At 56.7% G+C, this 19812-nt stretch overlaps 2 protein-coding genes across 8 annotated transcripts in view; one reads left to right on the top strand and one right to left on the bottom strand.

Moving 5' to 3' along the window:
* Window positions 1–346: 346 nt before the first annotated feature.
* The window catches only part of LOC101796222 (ectonucleoside triphosphate diphosphohydrolase 8), a 19812-nt gene continuing 346 nt past the window's right edge, over window positions 347–19812 (bottom strand). The window contains exons 1-9 of one of the 5 annotated variants that reach the window (XR_003501048.3): window positions 19386–19597; window positions 18678–18795; window positions 17857–18007; window positions 17445–17604; window positions 16899–17129; window positions 15625–15888; window positions 15148–15258; window positions 14753–14936; window positions 347–815 (exon numbers count right to left, since the gene is read on the bottom strand). Coding sequence is in view for 3 of the 5 variants with exons in the window: in XM_027470991.3 (XP_027326792.2) it covers window positions 14352–14561; window positions 14753–14890; window positions 15148–15258; window positions 15625–15888; window positions 16899–17129; window positions 17445–17604; window positions 17857–18007; window positions 18678–18795; window positions 19386–19520 (1518 nt within the window). In the remaining 2 variants the exon portion in view is untranslated. Of the gene's footprint in view, window positions 816–14174; window positions 14562–14752; window positions 14937–15147; window positions 15259–15624; window positions 15889–16898; window positions 17130–17444; window positions 17605–17856; window positions 18008–18677; window positions 18796–19385; window positions 19598–19812 lie in introns of those variants that run through there. The other 4 variants (XM_027470992.3, XM_027470991.3, XR_003501047.3 and 1 more) reach the window with 4 other exon arrangements.
* Window positions 3332–12455, top strand: LOC101795263 (ectonucleoside triphosphate diphosphohydrolase 8). 3 transcript variants are annotated; one of them, XM_005014759.5, is made up of 10 exons: window positions 3333–3585; window positions 3985–4120; window positions 5054–5171; window positions 5669–5819; window positions 7674–7833; window positions 8574–8807; window positions 9774–10046; window positions 10473–10583; window positions 11203–11340; window positions 11417–12455. In XM_005014759.5, exons 2-10 carry the CDS (start codon window positions 3998–4000, stop codon window positions 11597–11599), a joined length of 1491 nt encoding a protein of 496 aa, XP_005014816.3. In that variant the 5' UTR covers window positions 3333–3585; window positions 3985–3997; the 3' UTR covers window positions 11600–12455. The 3 variants fall into 3 exon arrangements, with proteins under 3 accessions (XP_038043975.1, XP_005014816.3, XP_012950468.3); XM_038188047.2 differs by lacking the exon at window positions 10473–10583 and having other exon boundaries at window positions 3332–3585; XM_013095014.5 differs by lacking the exon at window positions 3333–3585 and having other exon boundaries at window positions 3988–4161.

Raw genomic sequence — 19812 nt, 5'->3', positions numbered from 1 at the left:
GGCTCTACAGGGGTCTGTGCAGCTCAATGAGGTCTGCGAGCATGCTGGGAGGGTGGCACCAGGGGAACCCCCCGTGCCAGGCCCCCCAGACTCATGTGAGCTGGAGCAGATCCGTGCCTCCAGATGGATTTTCCCCCACCAAGGACACAGCAGCAGGGAGGGGGAACAGCCTGGGGTGCCCACACTGTGTGGCTGGCACAGCGCCCGGCTCCAGGTGCCCATCCCCAGCCCAGAGCTTCTGAACCCACAGCTGACAGGTGGCTCCAAGACAGGCACAGTTGTGGCAATCAGGGCATGTTTATTAATTATACACTCAGGGAAAGATGGTAGGTAGGAAGGAAAGGTCTGATCGGCTATCTGCCAGCGGGAAACAGCAGGGATGAGGGGTGTGCATCCCACAGGCAGCTGCAAACGTCCCCGGATCCACCAGTCCAGATGGAGTCAGATGAGGAGGGATGGCTGGAGTTGTTCCTCCTTAGGACGGGTTGCAGTGAGGCCTAGGAGCCTCTGGGAGGGGAAAGAGGAGCTAAAGTGAGTGGAGCAGCTCAGCCAGGCACAAGGCACCAGCACTTGCTGTGGCCAGAGCTGGAGTGGCCGCTGGTGCAGGAATTGCCTGGCGGGGAAATGAGAGGATCTCCTTCCCCCAGGATCCTGTCCTTTAGGAAGGCCCAGGGGAGATGTTAGTACCCGAGGGGATCTCACTTCACAAACAGCAGCTGTGCCAGCTGCTGGCAGTCATGGATGGGCTTTGAACCATGCTGAGCCTCCAGCAGCTCGGCAACTTCCTTCTGGGTCTCAAAGAGTCACCTGGAGGGCTGGGGAAAACGACAAAGACATGTATGTCAATAGGTGTGTGCATGTTCTCTTTCAATACCTCCCAACAACAGATCTGTCAGCCTGCAGCAAGAAGAATGTGACCTTTAGGTCACGTCTCCAGTTATGAGCAAACAGCACATTCAGCTCTCCTCACAGCACATCCCTGAAGGCAAACAAGGCTGGGGCTCAGCAGCGCCAGGAAAGAGCACTCGAGGGTGTGCGGGCAGCCCCAGCCCGTGCTTTCCCAGGCAGACACCCTTTCAAGTGGCATCACCCAGTAACTCTCTGGCATGAAGATAGGGCTGTTGTCACCTTGGCAGAGCCTGGCCAGGACAGTGACACCCATGAGAAGGAGCAAAGTGCTGCACGTGGGGCAAGCACAGATGGGAGGGGAACCAGCCTTGTGCCTCCTGGGGAGTAATGGGGAAGAAAATGGGCCAGTGCCCAGCCCAAAGGAGGTAAAAGCTGAGGTAATTACCTGATTTGTTCATGCAGGCTGAAAGTGAACCCACCAAGGGAGCAGGCACGGGTGCATCATGTGTGATGCATGCTAGAGACACGATGCAGGTTTGGGAAGGGGTCTGCAGCAAGCCTTTACCTGGCCCCAGTTGGGCTCTGCACCTTCCTCTGTTCCCTGAAGTTTCTGCAGGGAGAGTTTTGTCAATAAATTTCCTCGTGACTTGGCTCAGGATTATTTAATGTAAGCAACTGGATCTTTTAACTGAGCTATTTAAAGACGGCATTGCCTCTCCCAGCAAAGCCCCTGTCCTGCCCTGTGCCCACCTGCCCAGAGCCTGTGCTGACAGCTGCCCACTCCCCAGCTGCAGCCCGACCGAGCCCTGCCAGCCCCAGCACTCACACGGGCTCTTTGCTCAGGGAAAGTGCCAGGGAACGGGTTCTCCTGCTTTCGCTCGTGCTCATTTCCTCCCAGGACTCATCCACTTCTCCTTCCAAGAGGAAGGTGAATGACTGGGTGAAGCAGGTGAAGGGGAATGTGTCCTGGCCCCACTCATGGGTGCAAGGTGCTGGGTTCCTCTGGGGAGGTTGCTCCAAGGCCCCGTTGCAGTGACCACGGCTCCTGGAGGGACCGGGACCAGATTCCTGTGCTGAAGACAATGGGTGGGACCACGGGGCCACACGCCCCTGCAGTGGCACACATCCCATGTACTTGAATGTGTAACCCTGCTCACCACATTCACAAGGTGTCCTCTGCTCTCAGAAGCTGTGCTGGTGGACACGACAGCACCGCAAGGCTCTGCGCCTGGAGTGTGGCCCCAGCTGCGTCCCAGCTCCCTGCCGGGACGTGCACCAGGCTGGGTGCAGATGTGGGGCACTGCCACCCATCCCTGCTCCCCACAGCCCAGGGTGCCCTGCCGTGCACCACAGCCATGCACCGCTGCCTCAGTGTGGGCCCACGAGGTGTGTCCTTCACTGCCCTTGTGCCCACATGGATGTTGTTATGTGACCTCTGGAACTTTGTATTTCCTACTGATCGACCAAGAAAAGCAGCCTGAGGAGTCACTCAGCCCTGCTCGGGGGCAGGAGATGGAGGGTCTGGTGTGTGGGGGTGCAGAGCACTGCATGGAGGAGCTGGGGGCAGTGCCTCTCTGTCCTGCCTGGGGATGAGTCCCCTCTGCTCAGGAAAGCCCTACCTGGAGGCTGTGCAGCAGGGGATTTCAGACCCAGGAAGGAAGCAGACACTCAATCACCCTCTTCCAGAGAAGCTGCCTGAGTCCAAAGGGTGTGTGGTAGGTGGAGATAGGAGCAGAGGAGTAGTGGCACCATTTGGGCTCAATGCAGCCCACCAGCAGCATGTACCAGTGCAAAGGAGGCTGCCAAAGAGTGACTGGCCTGAAGGTCTGAATTCAGAAGCAGAGGACCCAGGGGATGGCCAAGCTTCCCGTTTTGTAGGGTGCTGCTTCGGCTTCAGTGCACACAGCAGGGCCTCCAAAACCACCACCCCTCCAGCCACAGGGAAGGGTGCTCTGGGAAAGTTGTATCATGCACCGACAGCTCCCCCGTCCTGGCAACTCTCTGTTTGACTCAGCTGAGATAAGGCAGCTGGGAACTGAGTCCTGCTGCAATCAGTCTTGTGATAGCCGAGTCACACACAAGGAAGGGGTGACCACAGCCCCAGACAGGCTAAGCAGACTTCCTCCTTCCTGGGCTCTTGTGTCTCCTCTGGCAAAGCTCACCGAATGCTGCTGAGATCCCTGGCAGGGCCCCCCTCCTCTTCCAGTGTGAGAATCCTTCTCATCTTAATAAAACTTCTAATCAAGTCACCTTCCACTTTGTGTGTGGTTGCAGAGCAGTGGATACTGGAAACATCCCTCTCACCTCTTAAAGACCTTGTAGAGACTTGTAATGGAAGGATTAAAAATGGTCAGAGCAAGGAGAGAACAGAAACGTGTGTGTAAAAGCACCAGAGGAGCAGGGGAATAAGGGTTAAACGGGTTAAAAGACAGGCATGTGCTAACAGCCGCAGGACTCCTATGCGTGATTTCATTCAAATGAGGAGGAGGAACTACCTGGGCAAGGATAAGTTGTCAGGAAGATGCAGAAGGAGGCTGAGCCATAAATACACGCATAAATCAAACATGAGTTTTGCTTAAGGCTGATGAGGTTTGAGGCAAAATGAGGTTGAGAAGACCTTCAACCTGTGTCCACTTCCAAAGGATATAAAAGGTGAGCCCAAGCTGGGTTTGGTGCCAGCAGTGGAGGAGCCCACAGCCACAGTGAGGACTCACAAGCCAGCTCCTGAACTAACAGGTGAGCTGAACTTTATTGTAAAATAAAATCACTTTTCCCTTCTACAACATCTTACAGTGGGGTCTGTTGGAATTTCCCATGTCCTTCTCTGTTTGGTGCAGTGTTTCTTTTCTTCCTCCTGGACCTGATCCTTCCCACATCAGTGAGCTGGGCTGGAGGGGCTGTGGGACCTGGAGGACCATTGTGAACCCCCATGGTTGTGCCAGGCTTCTGGGGACAGGCTCCTTTATCCTCAGCTCCACCATTTTTTTTCCTGCTCTCAAGGAAAGACCTGACTACGCACCAGGACTTTTGAGTTTGAGATAGTGTCACCCCCAGGAGAACTTTTGTGGGTGCTCTCCTCAGTCTTGCTGACCAGGTGGACGTGTCCAACCACTTTTCTCCACTGTGTGCTTGCAGGCGCCTTCCCACAATGTTTGCTAACAAAAAGCTCTTCACCACCACCCTCCTCGGGGTCCTGGTCACACTCTCCATCATTGCCCTTGTTCTCAGCCTGGTGAAGATTGAAGATGTTGCCCTGCCACCCACGGTCAAGGTGAGGCCATAAGAGGGTCCCTCAGCAGCCACCCTGGGGAGGTGAGCAGAGACAATGGCTAGTCTTCGGGGTTAGGAGTGAAGAGGGTGCTGGCACCTGCTGTGTATCAGCTGGGTGGGCATTTTACTTTCATTCTCAGCTGCAGGCAGAAGAAATACAGCCTGGGCATATGGGAGTCAGGTCACTGCATGCTGGGCTGCCTCTGGCTGGCTCCTGCCCTTCATCTGAGGCTGCGTCTCCATGCCCTGCCTGCGGGGCAGCAAGCACAGCCATATCATGGCTCCTGCATGGCATTAAGAGCTTGCAAGCAGTGAGAAACAACTGACAGCAGGCTGGGGCCAGACTCCTTGCCAGGCAGCAGAGGGAAGCCTTCTCTGGAACCTGCTGCGTGCTTGATGTGTTATGAAGAAGCGGGTGGGTAGGGCAGAGTCCCTCCATGTGGCCTTTGTCCCTTGGCAGCCTGGCATCTTGTTGAGGCTGCTGGAAGAGGGGTGCAGGGTCCCAGTGGAGCCAGAGTGCTTTTTGGGGAGGGTGACGTGGCTGGGTGCTCAGGGACAGGTGTGGCTCTGTGGGGCTGGGTGCAGCAGGGGGGGAGCAGGGGGTTGGGGAGCTGCTGGCCCCGAGGTGGGGCAGGGCAGATACAAAAGGCGTTTAACAGAAAAAGAAAATAAGAAAGCATGAGGAAATCACCAAGAGAATGCTTGTGTGAGCTGGCATTGTTGAACAGAGCTCAGCAGAGGCAATTAAAAGCCCCTCAGGGAGAGATGCCATGCCATGTGCTGGCAGATGTGTCCTTCACTGCTGCGCTCTGTCTGGGGTACATTCACCGCCTTGCAGTGGTGCTTTTGGGGCATCCTCGGGGCTGAGCAGCCTGGCAGGGCCAGGGGCAGGCTGCTCCTCCCTCCAGCATGACGTCTTGGTTGTTCCTTCCAGTACGGGATGGTGTTCGATGCAGGCTCATCCCACACCTCTCTGTATGTCTACGAGTGGGACTCAGACAAGGAGAATGACACCGGTGTGGTCAGCCAGACCTTGTCCTGCGACGTCCAGGGTCAGTATCCCCTGGGCATGGGCTCACAGGGCAGGCGGGGTGACCTGCTCTCCTGCTCTTTGCCCAAGCTGGGCACCCCCTCTGCAGGCTGTCACTGCTGGCACGGTGTCACCTGGCTGCAGGCAGGGGGTCCATAACTCCACTGTGGCTTCGCTCTTGGCTGGGGGCCCTCAAGCACAAGGTAGTGCCCAAACACTTGGTGGGACTGAAGTGTCTTGGAGCTCCTCTGTAGTTTCATCCTCCGTCTGGGACCCAGTAACAAAACATGGTCAAGTGTTAAATGCCTACTTGGGGCTTGGCTGGGAGCACAGGTGCAGTGGGCCAGTACTCAGAGGTGGAGGAGCATAAGAGGAGACCTGGGTGAGCCAGGTCCTGCAGGACCAGGGGACCCTGACAAAACACCTGTTGTTCCAAGAGGTGACAGATGACACTGCCCTATATCCTCCTGTTCCTTCAACTCTTTCCCATCAGCTTGTCCCAGCCTGACTCTCTTCCAGGGCCAGGCATATCAAGCTATGCCAACAATCCCCCAAAAGCCGGTGATTCCCTAAAGGAGTGCCTGGATAAAGCCCTGAAGGTCGTTCCCGCTGAGAAGCAGAGAGATGTCCCAGTTTACCTTGGAGCAACAGCAGGCATGAGGCTACTGAGGTACTGCTGTGGGGTACGGGGCTGACGGGGCAGTGGCACAGCATCGTCTCCTGCTCTCAGCTCTCCTGCTGCCTTGAGCCAGGCCGTGGGGAGCGGGAGGCGCCAGACCAGTGGGGACACACAGGTTGCTGAGCTGTCCTGGGTGTTTGGTCTGGAGAGGCTGCTCAGAGATGCCCGTTGGCAGCCTGGGACCCCACAGCCCAGGAGGGTTCCGCATCTGCCCAGATGAGCCATATGCCTAGATGGATCGGTGCTGGTGGGAAACAGGGCAGAGGCAGGAGGCAAAGGGGTTTGTGGGTCCTGACCTTTCCCCATCCAATATTAGCTCTCTTCAAACATCAACCTTCATTTCACAGTTTTTGCTTTTACGGTTGCACATTTCTAAAATTATTTCTGTGCCCTGGTAATCTGATCCCTTTCCAGGGAAGGAGCTGGGTCATAGCCTGAAGCTTACTCGCTTCAGAGAGCGAGCACAAGCCCACAGTCCCAGGACACCTGCCCCACTCGGAGGTCTGAATCCAGCCTGGCACCTTCCTGACAGACCCCTGAGCTCAGCAGCTGGCTCTGGCTTTGGCAGGGGGTCAGTGGGTGGTCATATGTGACCCTCAGCAAGTAGCAAATGACAGTGATCTGAGTGGTGCAGTGGACACACTGGAGGGAAAGGATGTCACCCAGAGGGAGCTGGACAGGCTGGTCCCATGTGTACAACATGCAGTTCAACAAGGCCAAATGCAAGGTTGTGCACCTGGGTTGGGGCAGTCCCAAGCACAAATACAGGCTGGGTGATGAGTGGATTGAGAGCAGCCCTTCGGAGGAGTGGGGGTGCAGGTGGATGAAAAGCTAAACATGAGCCAGTAGTGTGAGCTTGTAGCCCAGAAAGCCAACTGTGTCCTGGGCTGCTACAACAGCAGCGTGGCCAGCAGGGCAAGGGAGGTGATCGCCCCCCTGCTCTGCTCTTGTGAGACCCCACCTGGAGCCCTGCGTTCAGCTCTGGGGCCCCCAGCACTAGAAGGACATGGACCTGCTGGAGTCCAGAGGAAGACATTAAGATGGTCAGGGGTCTGGAGCACCTCTCCTACAGAGACAGGCTGAGGGAGTTGGGGTTGTTCAGCCTGGAGAAGAGAAGGCTCCAGGGTGACTTTATAGAGGCCTTCCAGTGCCTAAAGGGGGCTGCAGAAAAGCTGGGGAGGGACTCTTTGTCAAGGAGAGGAGTAATAGGGCAAGAGGGAATGGCTTTAAACTAAAAAGGGTAGGTCTACATTAGATATAAGGAAGAAATTCCATGCAATGAGGGTGGTGAGGCTCTGGCCCAGGCTGCCCAGAAGAGCTGTGGGTGCCCCATCCCTGGCTGTGCCTTGGGCCAGGCTGGATGGGGCTGAAGCCTGGTGGGAAGGGTCCCTGCCCATAGCAGGGGTTGGAACTGGATGGTCCTTTAAGGTCCTTTCCAACCTAAACCCTTCTTATAGTACTATAACTGCATGATTTTCTGATGTCCTATGTTATGTATCACATTAGATGAGCTTGTTCTGAAGGTCCCCTCTGGCCTTCAACACCATGAAGATACTTGAGTAGCAAAGGGTGGCAAACCACTATGTGACTGGGCTCAAGCTGCACTGGAAGGCAGAGGTCAATACGGCTCTTAGATTTGTGATTCTGAGCCTAGATGGTGGGACAGTTAGGATTTAGGCAGCAGAAGCTGTGTGAACTGCTCCCACAAGTTATGTAGCAGGAAACACCATTTCACACAATCTGCCTGTTGCAAAAAGCTCAAGTGAAAAGGCAAACTGTTTCTTGTGTTTCCTCTGCAGTACTGATGTAGTTGGGTATGGGTCCTGACCTTTGAATCCTTCTTAGGCTACGGAACAGCTCAGCTGCAGACCAGATCCTGGCCGAAATCGCTAAAACCATGCAAGAGTACCCTGTGGCTTTCCGTGGGGCTCGGATCATTACAGGAGAAGAGGAGGGAGCTTATGGCTGGATCACCATCAACTACCTGCTAGAGTCCTTCACCAAGGTGGGAGACAGGCAAAACACCCACTCTTTTGATAGCACAGAAGGAAGAGTCTGAGTTAATGGCTTTCAGCAGTGGTCTGGAGGCAGCAGCCAGTTATCCTCAGACTTGCCCCCAGTGAAAGAGGAAAGAAATCAGGAATGGGGGTGTTCCTGATAAAAACTGTGGGCACCACATAGACATGGGGTCTCTTAGGGGTCATACAGCCCAACAGAGACAGTTTGCTCCTGACGAGATTTTCCCTCGATGCCCCAGGAAGGTGGCACTGGGAGGTCTGTGCTTGGGTTCCACATGTCACTCTGAAGGAGGCTGGAGCCAAACTTGCTTCCTGCCGTCCTCGCTCCCCGCACTGCCACAGTTGCACACAGTGCTGGCTAACGGAGCCTTTCTGTCCTTCCCCTGGCTCTGATAGCCCACAGCCATCTCTCCAGAAGAGCAGAGGTCCACCCCCTCCAAGTCAGGTCCCCTGCAGCCCTCTGTGGGGCACAAGCGACCTTGAGCCCAGAGTCCATGTCTTGACCATCAGACGGTTCAATCTCTGTTCTCTCCTGGCTCTGAGAAACATCCAGGCTGGTTGAGCTGGGAAGGCAGTGAGACCTCATGCACAGAAAGAGACAGCTAAGACACCACACCCATCACATTTAGTAACAAAACCCCACTGATTTAAATGGATGACAATTTTGCTCAGGGCAAGTAATTGCAGCCGTATCCCACTCCTCTTCCTCTCCTGTTTGTCTTGGCAGTACTCCCCCAAAGCACACACATGGGTCCGTCCAGAGGCAGCCAACATTTTGGGGGCACTGGATCTCGGAGGAGCATCAACTCAGATCAGCTTTATCCCCAAAGGTTCAGTTATAAACTGGAATGAAACCTCCAGGTTCATGCTGTATGGGTATAACTACAACATCTACACACACAGCTACCTCTGCTACGGGCAGAATGAGATGGTGAAGCGCCTGGCAAAGGAGTTAATTCTGGTGAGAGGGGAACAGGGGGGTAATCAGACTACTCTCGGGATACCAAGCACAGGCTTGTTAACATATAAAAAAAGAAAAGATGATGCTTTTTCAGAGAGGCATCAGCAGGGACTGAGAGCAGGTACAGAAATGGGTAGGGAGGTGCGGGGAGGAGCATGTGAAGCACCAGAAGGGGAGGCTCAGGAAAGATCTTCTGCCTGTATGCATCTGCCTTGCAGGAGGGTGCAGAAAAGGCAGGATCAGACTCTTCTCAGAGGTGCAAAGTGACATTGCCACAAGCTGGAACATGAGAGCTTCTGACCAGATGCAGAACTTTTTCACCCAAAAGGGTAGCCAAATATTGGAATAGGACCCAGAAATGCTGTGGAGTCACCACCCTTGGAGACATTCAAAACTTGTTGGGACAAGGCTCTGACCAACCTGATCTGGTTGGTGATGCTTTAAGGAGGGGGATGGCACAGAGTCCAACAGCTGCCCCCTAGCCCCAACTACTCTGTGAATGTGTGGGCCTGAGAACCAGAGACATTGCTCAGGACACTTTTGGAAGGTCAGAGGGGAAGAGGGTCTTCGTGGAGTTGCACCTTGCCTGAGGTTTGTTCATGCTGCATAGCCAGGAAGGTCCTATGTGGTGTCCCTTGATGCTGGAGCTGGAGTAAGAGCTGGGGTAGAGAGTCTGTGTGTCCCAGACCATAGAGCAGCTCGCTGGGTCTGCGGTGTCTGTCTGCCTCCGTGGGAGGAGGGTATCATGCAGATTGGAGCTTCATAAAGCAGGGGGAAGAACTAGTGCTAAGCTCAGGCTGGGACTGCAGGCAGACAAGACCAGGATTAAACAGCATGAGGGTCATTCCCTGCTGTGGAGGTGGGATATGCCTGCACCATGGTCCTGGAGGGAAGCCACCCAGGATGCCCACCAAGAGGTTTGGAGGAGGCTGAAGCCTTCAAATCACAGAATTTTGCTATTCCCAGGAGTCATCCTCCAGCACACGAGTCGAACATCCTTGCTACCCCAAAGACTACAATGAAACCATCTCGCTGTCTTCCTTCCACACCAGCCCCTGCACCAATGCGAGTGACCCACGCCTGTACCCCAGTGACAGAAATGTGACCCTGGAGGGCAGGGGCAATGCCAGTGGGTGCCTGGTTGCCATCAGGAAGCTCTTCAACTTCTCCGCGTGTGGCCAGAGCCAGGACTGCACCTTCGATGGCGTCTACCAGCCCCCCATCAGCGGGCAGTTCTTTGTAAGGCAAACCCTGTCCCCCCACTTGCTCAGCTGCACGTGTTCCCCGGGCACTACATTGTCAGGCTGTGCCCTGTGCCACTGTCACCTCCCCACAGCAAGAAGCACCCACATTGCTGGTGCCTCAGGACACACCAGGGCTTGCTGCTGGTGGGTTTTCCAGCCAGAGCTCCACATGGGACCATTTTAATAAGACGGGAGCTTAGTCAAAAATAAGTTTTCAGTAAAAAAAAAAAGAGCAGGCACACAGACCCCCAGCCATCATCTCTGCTGGGACAGGGACAGCGATGCTTAGGGCTGTGCAAGGGTGGGACAGACCTGGTGAAGCCACCCCTGCAGGCAGTTGTGCTCTGGGGGAGACAGGGCAGCTCCCCCTGGGGGGTTCTCTCACGGTAACACATCAGCAATTGTACCTCTTGCCTTTCAGGCCTTTTCTGCTTTTTACTATAACTTCAAGTTTCTCAACCTGACCGAGGGGCAGTCGCTGGCTACTGTCAGGGAGACCATCGAGCGTTTCTGCACAAGGAGCTGGGAGGACGTATGTTCCTCATGATCGGAGCTGCTCTGGGGCAGCTGCACAAGAAAATGGGTGGGGGGACTGCCCCAGGGAGAGGCTACCTGATTACTGAGCTGTGCCCTACACAGTGGAGCCATCCCTGGGCTCTGGGTGGGAGCCAGGACCGTCCTGAAGCTACCCTCAGGGGCCCTTTTTGCCCATACAACATGGGAAAAGGGGAAGGTCAAAGCAGCATCATGTCCCCATCATCACGGGAGCTGGGATGGAGGTGGGAATGGAGACCTGGGGGAGGGTGAGAGGATTCAGCTGCTGGGGAGGCGTCAAACGGGGATGAGTAAGGTCAAAAGGTGCGGTGGGGCTACCACAGGGCAGAGAGCAGGAGCCCCTTGCGCAAGGAGGCTAAAATGGGAGCATTTGGACTGAGAGAAACTCCATTCAGTATGTCTCTGTACTTTCACGTGGGGATTAAAACCTCCTCAAAGGAGTTGCCCTCTGTGGACAAAACCAAAACACCCGTATAGCCCTGAAGTCTCTTTGCATGCTGGTGGTTGTGGAGCCATTGCCCCTTGAGCAGTGCATTGTCCCTGAATGGAAATGACTTGCAAATAATTTCCCTTACTCTCTAAACACCCCCTCCCAGCTTTCTTCCAGCTACCCTGAAGAGAACCCTGAGAGGCTGCCCAAATACTGCGCCAACGCCAACTACATCCTCACACTCCTCCTTGATGCCTACAAGTTCAACGAGAGCAGCTGGAACAACATCGTCTTCCAGATGAAGGTGAACGGCGAACCTGGCCGGTGGGTGGGGACAGGGGCAGCGCAATGCTAACTCAGCGTCCCCTCTCCTCGTGCAGGCAGGGAGCGCTGATGTGGGCTGGACGCTGGGCTACATGCTGAACCTCACCAACATGATCCCGGCGGAGGCTCCGGGGCTGCTAAAGGGGCAGGCTCCCTCCCTGTGGGCTGCGGCCGTCGCCTTTATCACCCTCACACTGGCCTTGGGGCTCGTTGCTCTGCTCCTGCTCTTGCGCGTGTAGGAACAGGAACCTCCAGGGCACAGAGGAACCAGTGGCTGCCCCATGGGACTGGCCCCAAACATGAGGAGAGGCACTGCAGGAGGTTTTCAGATGAGTCTACACGCCGCAGCCATGCCGATCTGCCTCCTCGCACCGCCACGCCTGTTACAGGTCCGGCCTGCACCCACCAGCCGGAGCGTGGGGCCAGGCAGAGCGAGCCGGGCCACGGAGGACCTGGGTGCCAGACCGCCAGCCTGAGGCCACAGGCATGTGGCCGGGTGCTTCCTCCAGTGCTGGGTCTGACCATGGTCACCAATAGCCAGGAGGGTCCCTGCCAGGTCTGCCAGCCTGAGGGCATGCAAGGCTCTGTGGTGTCCCAGCTGGCTCTCCTAAATACCCATTGTCTGGGCTCAGCTGATGGCCTTGGAGTTGAAAGGCAAACTGAGCAATCCAGAGCCAGAAGGGTGGTCCATGCCTCTCCACAGGGTCCATCTCCTTTCCTCTCCCCTCCTCATCCCTCTCTTCCCTTCCATAATGGGATAAAGGGATTGCCGTTCCCAAGTGCCTTCCCAGACACCAGGCTGTCCCACCAGCACAAGTCCTGTGCGCTCTGGGTGTCAGGCTGTGACTCCAGCAGGCTGCAAATTCTGCCTTGACCTGCACAGGGCACTGAACTGGGTCCTGCCCACAGCTGTGTCCTTGCCTTTGCCTTTGGTCCTGCTCACTCCTTATCTGCCCTGTGCATGATTCATTGTGTTATTTGCCGGCAGCACATTTGCCTCCCAGCAGCACAGAGCTGACATTTGCTGTTTCTGCAGAGAGGCAAGCACCCAACCACTCCTGTTATCCAGAAATAAACATTGCAAAAGGCAGCAAAGACGGAAATGCTTGTTGTATTGCTCCTGAGCCGATAAGATTTTATTGCTTCCATGTCCCAGGTAAGGGCTGGTTATGATGACAACAGGAACTCAGGAGAAAGGGGACAGAACGATTGCCCCAGCCACAGGAAGCAAAATCCATCTCCTCAGCACTGCCCAGTGCTGCAGGGAGCAGGGTGCTCGCCCCATGCAGTGCCCAATGGACCTTGTGGGGGCACCAGGACAAGGACATCTTCCAAGAGCTGGCGTTCCCAAATCGCCTGGGTGCTGGAAAGGGCGAGATAGCTGCCTGGCACAGACACAGGGCACAAATGACAAAAGATGGACCTTGTGTGGGAAAACACGCGGGGCTGCTCCCATGCATTGTCAGTCCAGACTTCAGTAAGGCCTTTGGCACTGTCCCCCATAAGATCCTCATAGAGAAGCTGTTGAAGTATGGGCTGGATGGGCAGACTGAGGTGGATTGAACAGCCACACCCCTGGAGGGTCATTAGCAGTGTGCCCCAGGGGTCAGCTCTGGGTCCAAACGTGTTTAACAACTTCATTAATGATCTGGATGAAGGGGCAGAGTGTACCTTCAGTGAGTATACAGCTGGCACAAAATGGGGTGGCATTGCTGATGCACCAGAGGGCCCTGCTGCCAACCAGAGGGACCTCACCAGGCTGGATGAATGGGCTGGTAGGATCCACCTGAGGTTCCCCAGGGAGAGAGGTGCAGAGTCCTTCCCCCCAGGGAGGAACAACCCCAGCCCCAGGATGTGCTGGGGGCACCCAGCTGGAAGCAGCCTGGGCACCAAGCTGACCCTGAGGCAGCAACCGGCCCTCCCTCGGGACAAAGAAGGCAGGGAATGGTGCCCTGGGCTGCATTAGGGAAAATAATACCCGCAGGTGGGGGGAGGTGATCCTTCCCCTCTTTCAGCACTGCTGAGTCCACCCCCTGAGGGCTGGGTCCCACTCAGGACTCCCCAGAATAAGAGACCTGAAGCAAGTCCCCCAAAGGGCTATGGAAATAAGCAAAGACCTGGAGCCCCTCTGCTGTGAGGAGAGGCCGAGAGAGCTGGGACAGCTCAGCCTGGGGAAGGGGAGGCTCAGGGGATATCTCATCAGTGCCTAGAAATGTTTGGAGGGAGGCTGCAAAGTACAGAAGCAGGCTCTCGCCAGTGGTGCTCAGTGCCAGGACAAGAGGCATTGGGCACAAACTGGAGCACAGGAGGCTCCCTCTGAACACCAGGCAGCCCTTCTGTGCTGTGCGGATGGTGGGACACTGTCACAGGCTGCCCAGAGAGGTTGTGGAGTCTCCAAAACTGCATGGACATGGTGCTGGGAAAGGAGGAGGCCTGCTGGAGCAGGGGTTGGATCAGAGGGACCCAGAGGTGCCTCCAGCCTCAGCCGTGCTGTGATTCTGTGACTCCCCACCTCACACAGCTTCCCAGACCTGGGCAGAGCCCAGGCCAACTTTCCCCCATGGCCCCAACATCCCTCTAGGTGGCACCTCTGTCCCACCTGGGGTATCTGCTGTAGGTGGCAACCAGCCCTGCGATGATCCTATTGCTGCCAGACTCCCCTTCTCTCTTCCTGGCCGCTCTGGTCATAGCTGCCCCTCATCACTACTGTTTCCAAGCCCCCAGTGCTGAGCCCTGCCCCACACAGCCATGCCCTTTCTCCTAGAGGCTTCTTCAACCAGCAGCAAGGGGAAAGAGAAACCACACAGCACACAGTTACAGGGTGTTGTTTTTTTTTAAAGGCCTGTTCTGCTTCCAGTTCACCAGGCCATGACACAGGTGCCCCACAAGTTCGCAGCCCTGGGACATGGGGCCCATTCCCCCACTGACAGCTCCTTGCACAAGCTTGGCAGCAGGACCAGGTGGCTGCAACAGCCTCTGCATCCAGCACTGCTAGAGGCTCTCATAACCAGAGTAGTTCTTCTGGTAGCACACAGCCACAAGCAGGCAGAAGGTGAGAACCAGCATGACGGCCAGCAAGACTGTGGCTACTATCCAGTTGCTTCTTGGGAGCCCTATGACATTCTGGGGGATCTCCGGGGGAATCATGTTGGTGAGATTGAGCATATAGCCCAGAGTCCAGCCCACATCTACATTTGAGACCTGTGCAGACAGAGAAAGAAGAGGGATGTGAAGGGCTGCAAAGTATCAGGCAAGCCTGGATGTGGGTGGTGGACTATGCCAACCAATCATCCCCAGTTCCCGCACCCAAGTGTGGCAGAGCAGGGTGGGCACAAGCATGCAAGCTTAGTGAAGCAGCTGCGAGGTAAGGTGGCAGCCAGGCCCTTTCCTACCTGCTGGCAGAAGTGGATGTTGTGCCACGTCTTGTGGTTGAATTTGTAGCCGTGCAGCAGGAGGGTGAGGGTGTAGGAGCTGGCGGCGCAGGAGTCACGGAGGTGGGTCCTGTTTGCAGTGGGGAACTCCTTCTGCAGCTGTAGATGTGGAAGAGCAAAGGGAGGCAGCCAGTGGGGAAGGGCCCTGCAGTGCAATCAGGAGCAGCAGCTGTGAGGCTGCAGGCTGCACTCCCACATCTCTCCCTGCCCAGAGATCTTTGTGCTCTTTCCAGCTCCCTCCAGCTGCCCTTTTCTGCAGCAGGGGACAGACAGGCTGTGGCAGGCCCTCAAGCTGCCCAGTGTCCAGGCTGGATGAAATACAGGCAGGGGCCAGCAGCAGCTAGGCAGGATCTTACCTTCTTCCAATTCCTGGTGCAGAATTTCCAGAGAGTGTCATTGACTGAGCTCAGGGACTGCTCTCCAGTCAGATTCAGAAAGTGAAGGCTGTAATAAAACCCTGAAAACGCCTGTGGGTGTTTATGACCAAAAGGAGCAGGTTAGTGAAGGCCCAGGTTTTCCTGCCACCCTCCACTCTCACTCTGGGTGCTCTGTGGGTGTCCAGGGGGCACACCACATAGGGTGCTGCCTGCTGACCAGCTTGAATGAAGAGAGCCCTGAAGACTCTGGAAATACAGAATATGGTAGTCTGTTTGGCACACCAGTGAGCACCCTGCATGTCTCCATGCATGAGGAACACCCCAGCTTTCAAGACATCCATTGTCACTGGCACTATTCACTTTCCTCCTCCAACAGGCTTCCCAGAGCCTTGGCCAGCCTCTGGTGCCCTAAAGCCCCACACCCACACCACCACCGTGGGGCCGGAGGCTCCTTACAAAGAACTGTCCCCGCACAGGCGGCTGATAAACCCCGTTGAACCCACACGTCCTGTTGGTCTCACAGCTGAAGTTGAAGAGTTTCTGCATGGCAGCACTGCACGCCGCCGGGTCCCCTGTCCCCGTTACCATGAGGACCTGTGCGGGGCTGGGTGTGCTCGGTGTGGGGACACAGGGACTGTTGTAGAGCTCTGCCATGGTGATGTTCTCCTGGTATCCCCTGGGGTAGCAGGGGTGCGATATGTGCTGGGAAGATAGGTTGCCCTGGAGAGAGAGAGAGGCATTAGCATCACTCTGGCACTGAGGATGAGGATAGAGAGAAGCAGGCCACAGACAGTGCCTGTTTCCACACCCAGATGCAGGCACCCTGCCTTCATGCAGGCCCCACTGCTCATGAGGTCTCATCTAACACCATGCTGTGAGCTGCAGGCACAGTGCTGTAGGCACAGCCAGGGTGTGCCATGTCCCAGTCAGGGATCAGCTACAGCAACAGCTGCATGTCCAGGGCCTTGGGGTTTTGTGCCCTGTGCTGAGTGTGCACCCATTTTGTCCCCATTCTTCCTTTGTAGTGTCACCAGACTCAGAGGCAGAGCCAAAGCTGAGAAACCACTTAATCAGAAAAGAAATGCATGTTGATTTCTGTCTGCTAACATGCTCTGGATGTTGCCTTTTGCCCATTATTGTTCCAAGCATCATGAACTGGCATTGAGACCTTGTCCCTCAGCCATGCTACAGACATGAGGGTTACCCTGAGCAGCAATGACACCTCCCTCCACTCTCCCAGCACCTGCCTCTGAAGATCAGCCTATTCAGACTCCTTCTCATAAACCCAAGTTATTCCCTACAAGACATATGCTAAAAAATCCCACTGTGTCTTCCCCAGCCTCATGGCACCCAGTGGGTTCCCTCCTCCACGACTCAAGTCCTTCTAGCAGCTGTGACTGAGGCTGGGCTGACACAGCCCCGCCATCAGGACAGGGAAGGAGAGCGGGTGGGCAAAATGGCCCTGGGACAGGACCCCAGGCACCAGCTGCCTTGGCAGTGCCTGTGGTCAGGCACCAGGTGTCTGACTCCATCTGTTTCATTCCTGCCCTGGTGTTGGGACACGCCTGAGGTGGCTCCTGTGCAGGTGGCCCCATTGCATCTGCTATCCTGACTGCTGCTTGCACAAAGGCACCAAGCCCCCTGGTCATAACACCCAGCACACGTTGCCTGCCCAGCTCAGTGAGACCAGGGCTTTGGCTGCAGGAGAGCACAAGGCAGGAGGCAATTACCTGGTGTAAAGATGCCATCAGCCTCTTCAGGGCTTGCATTTGTCCATAGCAGAGGTAGCTGTGGGTGTAAATGGAGTAGTTGGTCCCGTACAGTCTGAGGAGAGCTCTTGTGTTGCTGTCATCTATGGTGGTCCCAGGAAGAAATGTGATCTGGGTGGAAGCCCCACCAAGGTCCAGAGCTCCAACGGTATCCTCCACTGGTGGGTGGATCCACTTGCCTGTGAAGGAATGCTGCCCCAAACCGAGACTCACTTACAGGGCACACAGATCCAGTGCAGGATGAGCACAGGAGTATTGGCTTCCCAGCCCAAACTACAGCATGACAGAGAGGGGACCCACAGTTCACTGGCCTCACAGCCTTTAGGGCTCTTCCAGACACTGTGGGGGCTGATGCGGCTCCAGATTTCCCTGTTTCACCTTCAAACAAGGACTGACCCCAGGGGACCCTGACCCTGGTGCCCAGAAATACTGAGGATGCTCCATCAAAGCAGGATCTCCCAGCACAGTGAGACCTTCCCTCCCCTCTGCCCTCTCACCATCCCACACCTTGATGAGTGTCTCCAGCAGGTAGTTGACGGTGATCCAGCCGAAGGAGCCTTCTTCGTTTCCTGTGAGGATCTGAGCTCCACGGAAATCCACAGGGTACTCTCGAATGGCCTTGGTGACCTCAGCGAAGACCTGCTCAGCTTTTGTGCTGTTTTGCTCCCTGCCAAAGGAGGGAGGGAGAGCATGGTATGGGCAGAAAATGTGTAACAACAGGGTCACTGGTTCCCCACCACAAATGGGTCCATCAGAGATGCCAGCCAGGAGGGCAAAGTGTCCCTTCAACCTTGCAACATAACCCCTGAGCCCTTCCCATCACTAATAGCCCTGTCCCATTGCTGCTTTCACTGGAAAGCAGGCTTCCAGGGTTTGGGGCAGGGCTGTGGAGGTGCGTAGCTCCAGGCAGCGTCAGTACCTCAGCAGCCGCATGCCTGCTGTGGCCCCCAGGTAGACGGGGGTGTCCCGCTGCTGCTCTGCAGGGATGATCGTCATGGCCTTGTCCAGGCAGGGCTTCAGGCTGGCTCCGGCCCCAGCAGGGTCATCTGCGTAGCTGGAGATGCCAGATCCTGCAAGAGAGCACCCCCTGACGGAGCCAGCCCAGGAGGGATGAGATAGCAGGGGACACGTCCACCCATCCTACTGGCTCAGGGAGCTCTCAGCCTCCCTGGCAATACTCAGAAGTCTCAGTCACTGCCCAAAACTCTGTGTTTTGGGCATACCTAAAAGACAGGTACTGACCCAAAGAGCAGCTGGGAAACACAAGCAGAAACTCAGCAGAGACACAGTAACATCACAGTAACATTTATCTGGAGAGCTCTTAGGAGGCCTTGTGGAAACATGTAGACACACTTTAAGTCATGAAAGACACTGTAAAGAGATGTTATGGGAAGAGCTAAAGAATTGGTTGCACTGAAGAAGACTCAAGCTCTACACATCCAACACCCAAGGCCACGAGATGAAGCATAACACCTGGCTGCAAGACAAGACTAGTTCCACGAGCTGTGCTAACTGGGGGCCCAATTTCTTCCCCACCTCTGGGCAGCCTCTGGGCACCTCACACTGATATTCTAGGGCTCCCTAAACCACAGCCTCTCCCCCACAACAGTTTAGTTTGGTTCCTCTGGGCCATCTCCTCCTGGCACAGGACAGGCTGTAAGACTCAGGTCGCCCACCATGCTGCAGGAGTTAGGGACAGCAACCTGGGGCAGAGGGGCAGACCTGTTCTGGCACACTCACCATTCACGGTGCAGGTTTCCACCTGGCTGACAATGCCTGTGCCATTCTCCTTGTTCGCAGGCCACTGGTAGATGTAGAGAGCCGTGTGCGTGGAGCCAGCATCAAACACCATTCCGTACTGGGGAGGCAGAGGGGACACGAGGTGGCAACGTTTTTGGGGCTGCACCGTCATGGGAAGTCTCGCTTCCTACGTGAACCCACCAGCAGCACCAGGCTGCACCCTCAGCCTCCCCTCCCCTTCCCTTCTAAGCCCCAGACGTGGCCAGCCAAGGCAGGCACCGCAGGGCGAAGACAGGCAGGGCGGCTGCAGGATGCGCGGAGCAGGGAGGCATCCCAACATGTGCTACACAGCTCAGCCAGAGCTGCTGTCAGACCTGCAGCCATGGCAGACCTCACAAAAATTCGTGATTTTTAACAGTCTGCAAAAGCCCGTCCGAGATGACAGCAGAAAGCAGCAGGAGACAGAGAAGGAAAGCCCCGCGCGGCCCAGAGGTCCGACACCAGGGAACAGCCTGGGTGGGGACGGCGCAGTGCTGAGGAAGGCCGCCCTTCGCCTTCCCCTCCTCACCACGGAGATGGGACCACGGTGCGGGGCCCGGCCTGCCCGGCCCTGCCTCTGCTAAGCCCGGAAAAGCCGGGCCGGTCCCGGGCAGAGCCGGGCCGAGCCGCGGAAGGGGCTGGCGGCCGGTCCTGGCCCCGGGCACCTACTTGGTTCCTCGCGGGGAGGGCAGCGTCCCTGTCCGGGGCCAGCACCAGGAGGAGGACGGCCGCCACCAGCACCGCCAGCACGACCAGCGCCGCTGCCGAGCCCCAGCGCCCCGGCCCGGCCCGGCCCGGCCTCATGGCGCCCCCGACGGGCTCGGCGAGGCCGCCCCGGCCCACCCCGGGGCTCGGCAGCCGCGCGGCGCCTCGGGCGGGGCCCGCGGGCAAAGCGAAAGCGGCGGGGCCGCGGGCGGCCTGCGGGGGGGGGCTGAGGGGCCGGGGCCGTGGGGCCGGGCAGGACCCTCAGCACGGGGACGGAGGGGACCGCGTGTGATCCGTGGGGACGGGCACTGGCCGCGGGGATGGGACCCTCGGCACGGGGCTGGGGCTGCCCGGCTGTGGAGCGGTGGAGCCCAGCTGTGGGGACAGAGAG

This window comes from Anas platyrhynchos, chromosome 18, assembly GCF_047663525.1.
Source record: "Anas platyrhynchos isolate ZD024472 breed Pekin duck chromosome 18, IASCAAS_PekinDuck_T2T, whole genome shotgun sequence".
NCBI classification, from domain to species: domain Eukaryota; kingdom Metazoa; phylum Chordata; class Aves; order Anseriformes; family Anatidae; genus Anas; species Anas platyrhynchos.
The sequence above is the reverse complement of the archived record's forward strand: the minus strand, read 5'-3'. Positions and strand labels throughout refer to the sequence as shown.